The following is a 15,106-nucleotide window of genomic DNA, read 5'->3' as shown; positions in this document are numbered from 1 at the left end:
AATCTTAAGCCTTCCATAGCTCAGTGAAGTTCTCTTCTCCTTGTTTGTAGATATTTCCTCTTGGAGATAGCAGTTGGGCCAAGAAAAATAATATTGGTCCCTGGTCTGCTTAACATAAGTGCATTATTAAGAAAAGATGTCTGGACAGTTGAGCTTTTCATCTTTGTCCAAAGAGATTGCCCAAGAAGTACAACTTACAGTGTGGAGACCAATGTTTCACATAATGTATTTCCTAGCTCCCAGTCAAATGCATGCCTAAAAAATGTTGTAGGAAGCAGCTGAGACCCATGACTTTTCCCCCCACCCTGAAAAAATGCCTTCAAGTAGTAGACTATGAGTTGCACTCCTCACCATGGCTTACCAGGATGGTATCTGTTACTAAAACTGCACTCATATAACAATAATTTGCAGGATCGAATTAGCATGCAACTGTTTGTAACAAATATTTTCTGCAGCCAGTGAGCCAATGCTTTCAGAGTTCTTGCATTTCAGGTAAATAACTTAAATGTTCTCCCCAACTCCCCTCTCAAAGAGCAGATTTTCTTGCTCATGCCTTTGGAAGAGTGTGTAGATTCTCCTGTATGACTGGTGCCGATTTGCCATTCACAATCACAGGTGAAACTTTTCTACCCATTTCTGGTTTGACCTGTGCAGCCTATCCAATACCTTTTTGAAATTTCAAGGGCTCATTAGCTAGCGTGTAAACTGTGGTGCCATTGACCTTGCACATTTATTTTAAGCAGTGTCCGTAGTTATTGAGTGAAAGATTTAAGGGAACAATGTGAAGCTGGCCACAGTTTATCTTCACTTCTTAAAATAACGCAGATACCTCCCAGAGTGGTGTGATCTTTAGTGACATTTTAATTCTGTTGGCACACTTTGAAATAGCCAGCTGGGGCATCACGGATAGACTACAGTTTTGAAGCCTTGCAGATACCATCTAAATGCCAAACTTTTGAGTAGCAAAATAATGCATTTATATATAGATTAAACACGCAGTAATCAAAAGTGCCTCATAACGCATGCCAGTAATTGTGAACAGCTGCATTAGAACAATACAGCTGTTAAAACTCCTCCATGCCCCACAATACATATATTTGTCTGGTCCAAATATTACTCATGGGTATATCTGTCTGCTTTTTTTTGAGGATACAGAGAATCATTTGGGATGCATTCATTTGAGGAAATCAGTCCATGATTATATTCTGTCAAGGGAGTGAAAGGTATAAGAAGACTCACAGACATCTGAAAAAATAATACAACCCCGTTCTCACACAGCAAACAAACAGTATCTTGCCCTGAGAATCTTTGCTTTGGTATCTGAAAACAAATATTGCTGTCAAAGCTGTTTACTGCTGATGTGTGCGGTGTCTAATATGTTGCAGTGCTACCTCCATGCAGGCTTTAGCTGTATTTGCAAAATACACAGTGCTGCTAGAGACATGCATAATCCTCTATTTCAGCTTGATTACTGTTCTTTGTATACTGTGTTTGGCTGCTCATTACTCTAAAGGGGAAAAAATGCCTGGCCAAATCTTGAGCCAGTTTAGAAGGGAGTAGGCGAGAATATTGAAGGGCAGGGCACTTGGATGTGTCAACATAAGCTGTCCGTCTCCATGTGTTAGCACAACTCTCTGGCCCTTTTCCATGGAGTCAGTAATCTAGGCTCTGCGAGGCATTTGTTAAAAGAGGTAGTGATAAGTTTAGATATGGAAGAATTATTATCTTTTTATTTTCTCAGAAGAATTACTCCTCTCTTAGTGAGTAATAAATTACTTCTGAAGTTTTGCTCGCTGTTTTTATACCAGCTATACTCATTGAGTTAGAGCAAGCCTGGCTGTGTGGGCAGTCTGAAAAAGGTACCACGTTTGATTCACTGAAAAAAGTTGTATGTACCAGCAACTTAATCCAGCAGCTGGACAGGATTTTATGTGGTATGAGGGTATTAAATACTCGAAGATCTCCTCCCCAGGCGATTGAACCCGAGGTTGAGAGGCGTCAGCTCTTAATTGCCAAAATCTTTTTAGTCTCCTGGGTGGCATATTTTTGTTAAGAAATACATAGCATTACTCCCTGCATAAAGCACACCAAATTTGTATAGGACTGAGACAATACAGATAGTTTAACTGATCACTTTCTTTGTGTATTTGCTTCCTACAAATTTCTTCATTTTACATATATTTATATCACCAGAGGTATTTATTTCATACTTGTTACTTTAATTTAAAAGCATTAAATGTAAATGATTAATTAACGATAAAGAAAATTGAAGGTGACGTATTCATTATGCCCTAAGAAACTAGTAGCAAAATGGAGATGAGAATCCTGGGGGTGCTCTAGCCTCTTCTAGCGTGCCAGTGGGTAGCTATAAAAATTACTGGTAGTAACAGCTAATGTTATTCTGTGCCTGTTGCTGAGGCGTGTTTCATGCCAGTGAGTGTTAGAGGACTGGAACATGAAGTTGAAGAAATTCTTTCACAATGATGGAAACCAGTCTTGTCATCATCATTGTCATCATGCTGTCTATGTCTTGTTTTCCCCTTGGGGGTTTTATTAGAGGAAGCTTTCAGCAGCCTCTGATTCAACTGCAGAAAGTTATGTCATACGAAAAGCAAAGCTGTCAAGGTCTCAAACTAGGAAATACAGAGGAAACCTGTGCTTCTGTGTGAGGAGCAGCACTTTGGAAGTCCGATGTGCTTTGAGTGCACTGCAACTTTCTAAGGAATACAGCAACACGGATCTGAATTTGACTGCGTTACTAATTTACAAACAGCCTGATTAAAAACTTCTTGAGGCTGACATGACCATACTGTTTGTAGTGCTTTGGAACGCTGATGGATATCTTTTTTCTTCCCTATATTAGTTACGTAAAGAAAAGTGTTAGTAGGAAGATACCAGAAAGTCAAGAAAATTATGACTCTCGGCAAACATTAGGCAAAACTTTCTTGCTGCTGCTTTTGAGTCTCCAATGCTGGTGTCAAGTCAAATGTCCATTGCATTCAATAGTTTAATGAGACTGCCAGAAAGACAGTGAGCTTGAATAATAGTCGTTTGACCCAGGTCCAAAAGTTTTCTGATCAAAAAGTTTCTAAAGCACTTTTGGTTTACTTCCCAGAACCTGAAGTAGCCTTGGGAGTTGGCAGTTGCTCGGCAGTCATGCGTGAGCAGTGGTGCTTCCTGCGCTCCTGGCCAAGTCCAGCTAAATGGAAAAGCTTGCATTTTGGAAAGTTGAAACTTTTCTTAGAGTACGGTTCTTCTTACCTGTGAATGTGAATAGTATGTGAATATATTTGAGAGCAAAACTTTTGTCCTCCTTTTCAGAAAATGCGGGGGTTTGTATTTGATATATCTGCATTGTATGACATGCTTAATGGCATTTATTTCACATCTTCCTCCTGTTATCCCAATGTTAGGAATGGGAAAAAAATAATTTTCACTGTGTTCTCTCAGTTATGGGTTCTCTACAGCTCAAAATCTGGTACTGTACAGGCAGCTTACCTGACCCAATGATGCCCAAGTCCATCCTACCTCAGTCCGCTGCGTAATCTGTGTCATTTTTTCCTTGATGAACACTTATTATCTCATTGTTTGGGTGCCACAAGTGATGTTACTTGTCTCTATTTACAGTTTTGTTTTTCAAATACAGACTATGCCCCACACCTGTTGCTTTCTTTGAAAAGCACATCTCTCTGACATGCACAGTTTATGATGCTAACTCGCAGGCATTCTTTAATTATAAAAGGCCATGTGATGATCTGTCAAGGGACCAGTTGTCTAAATGGATTAAAAGAAGCTTACATGGTTTAAAAATGGGCTGTGCCCTTCATAGGCTGAAAATAGTTCAAGTTAGCTTGAACTGGCTAAATAGTGTGAGTGTTTAGTACCTATGCAGGTAACTGTTTAGTTTCTTAATTTGGAAAGTAACTTTTGTACCTCTGTGAATGTGGGATGTAAGGAACAGGAAAAAAACCCAAGATAAGTATGTGAACTGACCAGTGTTGTTAGATAAACTGTTCCTAAGCATCAGCCCACAGGAAAAAATGAGACACCGTTTAAATAAAACTTGTCCTCTGCCATGCATGATCATCTCTCAGCTGTTGAGAATCAAAATTGCAGTGTCCTGACTCATCAATAGGGCTCTTACTACCTTCCTTTAGTAGAGTGGAATGAGAATAAATTCATGATTGTCTGTTTGGCAAATAAATGTCTTCCTGAAAGATAGTGGTAGTATCATGAAAGCGTAACAGCATAAGAAAGATGTGATTTCCTGGTAATGCTGGGAAAAGCGGGCACGTTTTCGGGTATATAGGATTTTCTAGAGGTCTGAAACAAAGCTAAATACAAGTTGAGGGGCACCGCTGCAATTTTAACTAGCTACGTATCCGTTACACCACCTAATAGAGAGGTAAGTGGTAGCTGCAGAGTCAAGTGACTATTAATAGCTGAATTCCACAGCTGCACTGTTTTGGGGACTTTTTTTTTCCACACAGTTTTTAAAAAATTCCTGCCTTTGCAAAATTCCAGGGTATTGTCAGTAGGGAGCCATGTCTGTGGCACAGAACCACAAAACCCCATGAGGTAATAAAAACATGTACTGTGCCTGTCAAACGTTGCTCACTTACTTTCATCTTGCCTCATAGCCAAAGTAATGTTTGCAGCATTGTGAAAAATCTCAACAGGTTTTGTGACCGTCAGATGTTTTGCATCCATTTTGCATCAGTGATTAGTTGCCCACAAAAGCAGTTAATTACTTCATACACTGTAAGTGTGCTGTGAATGTTATCCCCTAACAATTTTGAGCAGAGAAGGGTAAAAGCTACTTTTTCTAAAGCTATACTGTGGAAAAGGAAAACTCCTTAGTTAGCTGGATCAGAGTCAGTTATTAATTTTATAATTAATTTTTCTCTTCTTTCACAGTTGTTGCAAACAACAGAATTACAGCATCCTGCTTTATGCACCTTTACTTTGTTAGAATTTCCAGTATAATTGTTCCTTGGCTGGTTTAGTGACTACAGGAATTAACTCTTTGAGATCACGGCTGCTTTTTTATCTTTCTTGCTTCTCTTTTGCAGTACACAAAATAATTTCCAGCTACAGCTTGTACTCTGGCAGTTGCTCTTTGACTTCCCTTTCCCTTAAAGGTGTGGTGAGACCTGTTGGCCGGGCTAACTCGACGTCTTCCAGATGCAATAGTTGGAGGTTTCCTTATAAGACTTCTTTCAAATTGAAGTTGTTAGAAACCTACAACTATAGTAGACAGCTGTGTCAAGACATAAATAGCTTTTCTCAGCATGTTAGACCTGCAATACATGCTGCTAAGCCAGTGACCTTAAATATATAAATATATGAACAATGCATGGAAATGATAAAGGGCAACAAAAGCGAGGACCTGCAGTTGAAAAGTTAACTTCTTCTGGCAAGGACATGTTCATTAAAGTGATCCTGTAATAATTCTGTAATGTGGCTTATAGTGCTTCAATATAAACTTCAGCTCTGCCACTCTAAACATCTGCTCCAACGAAGACTGGTGCAGGTATGTGCTGGCTGCAGTGTCCCTGCCATGCAAGACCATCTCTCAGCTGTTGAGAATCAAAATTGCAGTGTCTTGACTCATCAATAGGGCTGTTACTACCTTCCTTTAGTAAAGAGTGGAATGAGAATAAATTCATGATTGTCTGTTTGGAGAATAAATGGCTTCCTGAAAGATAGTGGTAGTATCGTGAAAGTGTAACAGCAGAGTTACGCTTAAGGAGAGGCCCGTGGTCATCCTTGCGGCAGCTTGCCAGCCAGGCTCTGGGCTCATGCAGCTCGAAGGCAGACGTTCATCTCTTGCTGCTGGGGTGGCATAGGAGGGAGGAAAGAGGTGTCTGAGGGGCTGGGTGGGAAAGAAAACTTGCTTGTTTGGTGGTGGGTCATGCTCAGGAGTCAGACAAATGCTTAATGGTATTCCTGACCTTAACTGGAAAGAACTAAAACTGTAGAATATCCTATTAAAACCGACACAGTTCATCCTTTTTAAATACATTTATCATTGTGTTTCATTATTGGTGACTACTGCCATGTCCCTGGCTTTTCTAGACCAGCCCCAAGCTTAACAATTTTCCTGACAGCCATGCAGTTGTGGCAGGCTGTCCACATGGCTGAGACTATGTACAGCTCCAAACACTGCAGATGAAAATTCAGAAGTTGTAGCATTAGGTTGCTCATATTGCTCCTGTATAATCATAAGCCGATATGAAGTGGGAGGTGTGAGGAAGCAACTGGGGTTTGGCCAAAGATGCCTGGGCAGTGCTTCTGGGGTCTGGGTGGGTGACACTGCTTCCCATGCTGGTGACCTAGTGAAGGACATGGCTTTTATTTGTTATTGCTGCCTGACACCTCAGGAACAGTTTTCGTCTCATTTGGTTAACTGTGCTTCTGCTACATTTCTCTCAGTCTTTCTTGAAGCCATGGATGGGTGAGCTGCTTTGTAGAGGAGAGATGTGCTTAGCTCCTACAAGAAGTAAATATAATCTGATGGCTTTCTAAATTGCCAGATACTTCATTTGAGAGAAAAAAAATTGATATATGCTCATTCCCAAGCATGTACTTAAGGGGCAAAAAATAAAAATACCAAATAAGGATATATTGGGGATTGGGGAGCTGTTTGTCATGAATTTCCGGTTAAAATAGATATGACTGCACTTTCAAGTTAGTTGGGCTGTGTTTTAGGCAAAGGAGGTAATTTAAACATTAGTCACCATATTATGGAAAGCACTGGGAAAAATAATTTAGCGTGTACTGTCGAATCGCCTAAATTATAACCTAGATTTGAGGACAGACTGAAGTCAGCATGAAATTGAGCTTTTTTTTTTTTTTTTTGAGGGCTTTGGGGAACTGACTAGGGCTGCAAGTCATTTAGACCTATGCTTTTCATTAAGCTGGCTATTTTTAAAAGGTAGCTTGCTGTGCTAGAATTAGTATCTAATAAGCACTTCTGAAGAAAATCAAATGTATACATTCTGCTTTATTAAAAGTCTGAGTACAGTTGTTTTGTCTTGCTATTTGCACTTAACTGTTTTATGGATACTGTTACTTGACAAGACAGCTTTAGGAAAGCTTAAAGAAAAAAATCAGTTTATAACAAGGCATGACTTGATGGAAATGACTGCCATCACTGAAGGTAATGTATAAGGTGGTCTTATCTACAAGCCATTGGTTTTCCTATCACTTGTGAGTAGCCAAGCAGTGGTCATATGGGATTCCTGCCTACCAAACTCAGTCATTTAGGCACGCTGAGCTACCCCTTGTATATAGGCTGCTCTGTAACTTTTCCAGGAGTGATCTGCCGTAGAGGATTGTAAGGCACCAGCCGTACTTGGTACTGGGGTTGCTTTACCTTTTTGGGTTCTGACCAGGGAGTCATGGGCAGCTGTGGACAGATGTGCCCCCCTAGTCCAATGCTGGCCATACGCATGAGCTCTCCAAATTTCTAACCCTTCTGCCTTCATGGAAGCGAGAAGCATGTTTTTAAGTCTCTGGCAGTCAGAAGGTAAGCGACATAAATTCCATAGTATTTTTTTCCTTGGCTTTTTGTTTGGTTTTTGGTTTTGCTTTAATAGAATAAAATATTATCTGCCTGCACTTAAACTCTCTTTACAAATGCGTTCGGTAGGGTTGCCACAGACCACAGGAATGAGACTATGAGCAGCGGTTGCCTTTGGGAGGTCTTGAAAACAACTAATCCTTTGTGGGTAGGAATACCAAAGCAGAGGGCAGCTTGTTTCTCTCCTAAAACGTCAACATTGTTTATTTTAACATATAATGACAAAATCCCAAACCTTATTTAAATTTAAGAGGGGGGACCTATGTTTGATTTGGCCATCTATCAAATAGCCAGTAAAGCAAGAATATAATTTTTCTTGCTTTTACCTGACCTAGTGCTTCATCATAATCTAGTGTGCTGGGAGAATGAGGATATAAAGGTATTATATAGTGTATACCAAATGTAAAATGCTGACATGCACATTATATTAATTCTCCCCCTTTACACTTACTGAAAATGTAGACTCTGTTGAAAGTGACTCACAAGCTAATATTCCCAGGCTAAATATAATGAAGTAAGGTGTTAAGTATTATCTCGAGGTCCTATTCTGTCAAGGAATAAATGCTGATATTCTCAACATACTCAATTAAATATATGTCATCAAAAGGCATGAAAACCAAAAGTTAAAAACTATTTAAAGTGGTTCATCTGACTGAAGAGATCTTTTTCCTGAGATTTCACATACAAAAGGAGCATCCACAGAAACTCTTTTCAGTATTTTATTAATGCCAAGACAACAGTATCTTACACTGTTAGCATTTTAACGTTTGAATTATCACAAGTTTGCAGCCTGTATTTTGTAAGGCAAGAGGAGAAAGAACGTGTTTTTAATGTAAGAATTATTTTCAGAATGAGATGTTTGTACCAAGACTCCTTGAGATGTATGGTATCTGAAATGCCATTATGCATCTCATCTTCTTTCTTGTATCACTGGTTTGAAGTTTGCCGTTTGCTCCCTTAAGCAGGCGGTCAGCGCTGATGTCTGCATTGTTTCATTATAATGAATATTCCCATATTTGTCATAATTTGGTCTGTTCAACTAAATGGAAACTAACATAAAAAACTAGAGCAAAGAGAATGACTTAAGAAATAAAATGTTAATAGCCATCTGTTGGTATGTTAGCGAGCACGATGACCGGAGTACATATTTGAAAACATTGCCGTAATTCTTAAGGAGGAAAAAGAAGTAATCTCCATTTTGCAGTGACTGCAACAGATTCCCACTGTCATTGAGTAGTACTTGGTGATAGTATTGCTACCTCTGCTTTGTCATGCGCTGGGATGTGCAGAGGTTTGCCCTCTCTAGGCCACAGGCGCTTCTCCTGGCAAGATTGCCGGAGTGCTGATTTGCCGACGGGTGTTGGCCAGGGCAGCGGGCACGTTTCTACACAACTGTGGGAAACGTAGTTGTATGTTGTATTAGTGTATGTAGGACAACCATTTCTGATGGTATATGAGTCGCAACAAGAAGCGAGCTTAAGAATATTTTTGCTTTTCTATTGTTGTGAGCCCGAGCAAGGTTGGTAAGAAATTAATTATGTCTGTGATAAAGGGCTTGGGTCTAAGAAAAACGAGATATATTTGGATTGTTCTTTTTTATGTGCTTTAAATTACATCTCCATTTGTTTTCATTCAGATAACCCCTAGTGAAAGTCATGGCTTGTTATATATGTTAAACGTTTTCTGCTTGTCATCTTTTTTCATGAGTTGGCTAATTTATGAAAAGCAAATGCATTTAGCTTCCTGCCCTGTCTCTAGAAATAAAATGAAGCAAATGAACAGACCTGCAGGCTACAATGGCAAAACCACTAAAAGGTCAGGTTTTGGGAAGGAAGATCTGACTGCAGCTTTTCAGGGATTTAGTATCTGCTGCCAAAATCTGTATCCTGATTGATCAGCTAGGAGAAAGGAGTTAGTTTTGAAAACGAGGGGGGGAGGAGGGAAATTCCTTCCTTTCTTGCAGCCTCCTCTTAGAAGGGTTCAGTTCAGAACAACAAATACAATTTTGCAGAAAATCTTCCAGCCTTGACTTCATTTCAGCAGTGAAGGTTTTGCAGCTTCTTCTTGTTGTATCTCACACCAGAGTTTATGAGCAATCCTTTAAGCTACAGAGATGTGAAAACCTCAAACGCAATGCCTGCATTAATACTGATACTGCATGCTCCCCTTGTTTATAGAGGGGCTCATAGGTACAGTTCCCTTCTTGTGATTGTTCCGTTGAGTTTGGTACCTGCTTTTCAAGTTATGAATATAATATAGTGCTCTTCTAAGGGGCAGAAGGACTCAGGATGGTGGGACTTTAAATGCAGTTCAGAGGAGAGATGAATCTGAAATGTCTTTTGGGTTTTAGGTCCAAGGATGCTTTAGGGATTTGTTGGCTGAGGGTATGGGCCTCTGTTGTGTGGTTATACACACACGACAGCTGAGACTTGTACAAAAGATCCTGCTTTGCATTGAATTTACTTCCATAATGCTAATTATTGAGATTACAGTGTTTTCATTGATGATTGGTCTTTGCAGATGATGTATCAAATTGTACTCATTGCAGAAGCATTAAGTACTGTATCTTTAATGACTTTTTCCAGTTATTGGTAATTATAGAAGGGTTCTGTTGAATTGCTTGTGTCTTTTTTCTTTTTTTGGGGGGGTGAAATACTTGGAAAGGAAATGAATAAAAGGAGAATTTGAAGAATGAATAGTTTTTTCTGGGCATGTCACTTACGGTGAAGAGCAGACTAATTTATTTTCCTAATAAGGCTGTGCTGGAAGTTGGAATGTTTTGAATTGCATTAAATGTCACAAAAGTATTCATCAGAGAGGAACAGCTTGTGGTATGTTTAGAAAGCAAATTTGATCACGTTTGGTTGAAATGAACTGTGTACACAGGCTAAATATAGCTTTTTTTTTTTTTTCCCCCCTCTCTGAAAAAACAAATGGCTTGCTTGGAGAAGCCTGTGCAAAAACTTTGTGCGCTTTCATTTTCAGTATTAGGCTGTCAGCAAGTGATGGCCGCTGCTTTGATTTTCATTGTCTATAATAATTCACAAGAAGCTCGAAACTGTAACCATTTGCCAAGGTCTTTTGTGTGCGTTGTTTATAATAAGTGTTTATACTGAGCTTTTCTGTCTTTGTTTTGTATGTATGTTATTGAAAATATTGTGTAAACTAATATACAGAACTGCTAGTTTTAAAATCATTCAAAAACTATCCTGCTTCAAACCATCCTGCTTTTCTAGTGAGTAGTAACAGGGCAAGTGTGTCATCTCATTTTGAAAGCCTTTACCATCAGTTATTCATACATTCCACGTGACCAAACCAGCATGAAATCCCAGTGTGTTTAATTGCTAGGTGGCAAGCGAAGTGCTAACAGTTAAGAAAATGTACAAGACTCTGCAGTTTGGTTTTTGGGGTTTTTTTGGTTCAGGTTTTTTGGTTGGGTGTGTGTTTTGTGGGGTTTTTTTTTTTGTTTGTTTGTTTTGTTTTGTTTCTTCTTGCTATGCAGTTTGGTAGTATCTATGAAAATCTGAAGGGAAATAGCCCTTAAGGAAGTATTTTTCTTAAATGTGTGTATTGGACGTGTTTTGCTTTTCAGCTTGAAGTGTGCATTTCCTTTTGTACTGTCTTGTCTAGCCACCATGCATTTTTCACATTCAGATCTTAGTAGCTTAGTTTGCTGGGTGAGCATTTTCTTTATACGATACGGGATAAATCACAGATTTTTAGTCTGATTATGGTCTGAAGTCAATAAGGCCAAGTTAAACTGTTTGAAGTATGTCTGGGACACACAAATTTATGTCCTTGTTTCAAGTATGTTTGGGGGAAATAAAGTAGTGTTATGCTGTCTGACTCCAATGCTAAAAGAACATTGGGAACATTTCAGTTACCAAGCTTTTTTTTCACCCTTTTTTTCTTTTTTGTCTTTTTGTATGATATTTTTGAAGGTGAATTTTGAATAGTATGTCTTCAGATCATCTGGAAATAGTGGTCTGAAATAATTTTTGCTCAGTGCTGTATTGATGAATGCAGAGCAATCTCATCCATTGTAAACTCAAATTTGATTATTTTGTAAGAAGAAAAAAAAAGTAGATATATTCCTTTTATGAGACTGAAACTTCAAGGCCCAGCATAAACAAAGAGAAGGGTTTTTTCCTCAGGCATGAAATACAGTAGTTGACTTGAGTAATGAATGTCTTTCTACTTCTTACTGTTAGATCAGATTAATAAATACACAAAACAGTCCAAGTTACTTTATTAAAAAACATGTGCCTAAGATACAGAGTGAAATGCACGTTTCCTTCTACCTCTGGTCTTAAAAAAGAAAGAAAAGTTTCCATATGTGTTGGCATTTGTTTCTTTTCTTCTTGTTGCTTTTGTTGCTGCAAATTGACAACTCTGCAATTAGGAGTGATTAATGATGCACCCCAGTGCTCTGGAGGGCTGGAGGTCAGTCTTCTCATAGGCTGCACACTCTGTGGGAAAGGGGAGAACGGACCTGTTCCTCAGGGCCCCCAGACCCTCTCTCTGTTGAGAATCACTGCTTACGTGGACATAATGTGCGTCAGCAGCCGCGCACAAATGGTTGAAGGCGAAGCGCAGAAGATGATCTTCTCATGCGATTTTTTTTTTCTTTTTCCTTTTTTTTTCCCCGCCAACATAGCGTGTGGGTTACACGCATCTCCCTTTTTGTAAGCTAGCTACTGAACCTGCAGCAGGCATGCTGTTGCAGGAATCTCACGAGGCCTGAGGGCCCAAATGGCTTTGATGGAAGGAATAAACATTTTGAATGTAATTAGTGTAAAAAAAAAAAAAAAAAACCCCAAACAAAAAAAAACCCACCACACACACAAAAAAAAACCCCAAAACCAACAAACAAAAATAACCCCCAAAAAGTTGTTAAATGGGCCACGCGTGCCTAATTCAAATCTAGATCTCCACATTTTCTTGGTATAAACTAGAAAAGCTGGTTTATACAATGGAGTTGTTTGAATTAAATTGTTACCTTTTTTAGCTGAGTTCCAATTAAATGAACCTGTTTCCCTCCCTGGCAAATTATCTTTTGGAAAATGAGAATCCAGCTTCAGTTCTTCAAAACCCTCTTTAGAAGACTCGTTGGAAATTGGAGTTGTGTGATTTCAGGCAGGACATGATTGCTGGGTCCTGGATCATTAAGGGTGCCAGCTTTTCTAAGCAACTACCACATATGGCCAGAAATGTTTTGAAATGTGGCAAGAAGCCACTTTTCTACCAAAACAGCAAGAAAAAGCTTACGTGTACAAAGGGTGATGCTTGCAGACAAAATGTCAGTGTGTCACATTCTTTTACTGGTGGTGTTTGGGTTTTTTTAATATTTGTGTGTGTGTATGTGTATTTTTGCACATATGTATGTGCAAATCTGGGGAAAAAAACCCCACAATCAAGTGATTTGCCTTTACCTGTAACATGTTGCCAGTTCACGTTAGGTATAACAAAATTTGTCAATCCTTTATCTTCTTCATCCTTCCCGTTGCAGCATTTCCTTTCCTTCCCACCACCCCGCAGTAGTTTCAATGCACCCATTGTTTGGAAGAATTATTTTTGCCATCTGTCGAGTTCAAGTGACGCTAATCTTGCCTTTGAAGACAAAAGAGTGTGCAAAAAGTTTCTGTATTATTTAACTTGCTAAGTCTTTCAGAAGGATTTTTGTTGTTGTTGTTGTTGTTGTTACTCTAAAAAGAAGCTTTCTGTTTTAAGCCTGAATAAAGGTTATGCGCTGTTTAAAAGGCAGTTTATCTGACCAGAGCTTTTGAGATAGGTGACATAGTTTCTTGTGAAAGGATGGAAAACAATACGCAAATTGGAGCTGAAGTTTCCTAACTGGTGGTATGGTATTATGAATTTATAAATCAAATAGTACTTGATGATAGATGCTAGAGTTCCGAAGGTTGTGTCTGGGTAAATTCATCCTGTTAGTTTTTGCCTTTTCCTTGTATTAACAACAATGTTGTAGGTTTAACTTGAATATTTCTTGTTTTCTTCAGAGGAAACAAAATGAAATATTTTATGTATCTGTGGGTAGATGTGGTGAGTTGGAAGAGGGAAATGTTTAAACATTAAAGAACTTGGTTTTTACAATTATGTGTATGTTTTTAATTTTCCAGAGTGGCTTCTGTACCAAAACCCAATCTTGTTCATGTACCAAAGGTATGTTGATCATCACAACGAAGAAACGTAGCATGTGGCACTAACTGTTACCCATCTGTCAAACCCTGTTGTTGATAAGCGCTGTCATTCAAACTTTGCTTTCAATATAACATGCTTGATTTCCATGTGTTACATTAAGAGTATTGCAGCATTTGAACCTTTGAGTGATATCTGCCCCCCCCCCCCCCAAAAAAAAAAACAAATAGACCTGGCAAATGATTATCCACAAAAAAGTGTGCATAAATGCTATCTTTCAACTCTTGGAGCACTTTTTTAGAAAGATATTGCTGAAGATTTTCCTCTATCCCTAAGAGAGAAACAGTTGTAAGGTTTTTTGGTGGTGGGTTTTTCTTTGTTGTTTGTCTGGTTTGTTTTTTTGGTTTTGTTTTTTTTTTTTAAATGGCACTGAGATCTTGCCTTGTATTTGAAAGAAGCTTATGTAAATATTAGAGTTTCAGAGAACAATTCCCCTCACTTTCCTTAGAGCCCTGGGAAATTATTCGTTCTCCAGTTCTTCTAATGTTATGTTCTCAAGCAATAGTTTCACACACACCCCCTTTCAATAAGGTGACTGTTAGCAAAACCGAACATACTTACAAATGGCCTGTACTTGAAAATCCTCCACAGCGGACATAAATAATGTTTAGTATATTACTCTTCAGCTCACTGCTGCAGTTTGGGAACCACCATTTTAAACCATAGCTCCCAGGAAAAAAACAGAACCACAGCCCCACACCCCCAAATCCCTTTTTTTGGAATGTTTTGATCTGACAAGGGTATATGAAGGCACTGGGGCACATTGATGGAGTCCAACTGGAAAAGCTCCCCGAGTCCCCAAGCACTGGCCGCTAATGAATGAGCTCCAGGGCTCTGGTTCTGCTCTCAAGGGCCGTATCAACAGATGAACATGTACAGCGTGTGCGTGCACACGCCTGTGCTGCTTGGGGGGGCAGGGGCACGTGCATATCTCGAATTGGGTTTGAGAGGTGGAGTGTGGATTTTTATAAAAAACACTGTTTTTTTCCACGTGAGTTACCCGGTGGGCCTTACAATAGAGTGGTTCTTGAATTTGATGTGTGGGCTGTCAATTTTGGGTATGATGAGAGGAGTTAGCATTGTGGGGTTTCACATTGGTCATGCATGCTTGGATCATTCCCTTTCCTAAAACGCACGGTGCATTTTTTTTCCCCATACGTTTCATGGTTGCGGTCTCGGTAAAGCTTGCTTCTGTGCTTCTTCATTTCACGCTCGGCAGGCTATCTCCCCTGAGAGCAGCGAAAATCGCTGCTGAGGAATGTGCATGCGTTTGGCGTGGTTTTGTGTGTTTCTTTTTTGTTTTTC

General features: G+C 39.2%; 1 protein-coding gene across 4 annotated transcripts in view; it reads left to right on the top strand.

Moving 5' to 3' along the window:
* The window catches only part of PDLIM5 (PDZ and LIM domain 5), a gene marked incomplete at both ends in the record, with an annotated part of 125,951 nt that overhangs the window by 56,551 nt on the left and 54,294 nt on the right, over nucleotides 1-15,106 (top strand). For all 4 annotated transcript variants that reach the window (XM_081999428.1, XM_081999431.1, XM_081999430.1 and 1 more), the window contains one exon: nucleotides 13,723-13,765. In XM_081999428.1, the coding sequence (XP_081855554.1) occupies nucleotides 13,723-13,765 (43 nt within the window). The remainder of the gene's footprint in view (nucleotides 1-13,722; nucleotides 13,766-15,106) is intronic.

This window comes from Phaethon aethereus, assembly GCF_964289735.1.
Source record: "Phaethon aethereus genome assembly, chromosome: 4".
Lineage (NCBI taxonomy): Eukaryota > Metazoa > Chordata > Aves > Phaethontiformes > Phaethontidae > Phaethon > Phaethon aethereus.
The sequence above is the reverse complement of the archived record's forward strand: the minus strand, read 5'-3'. Positions and strand labels throughout refer to the sequence as shown.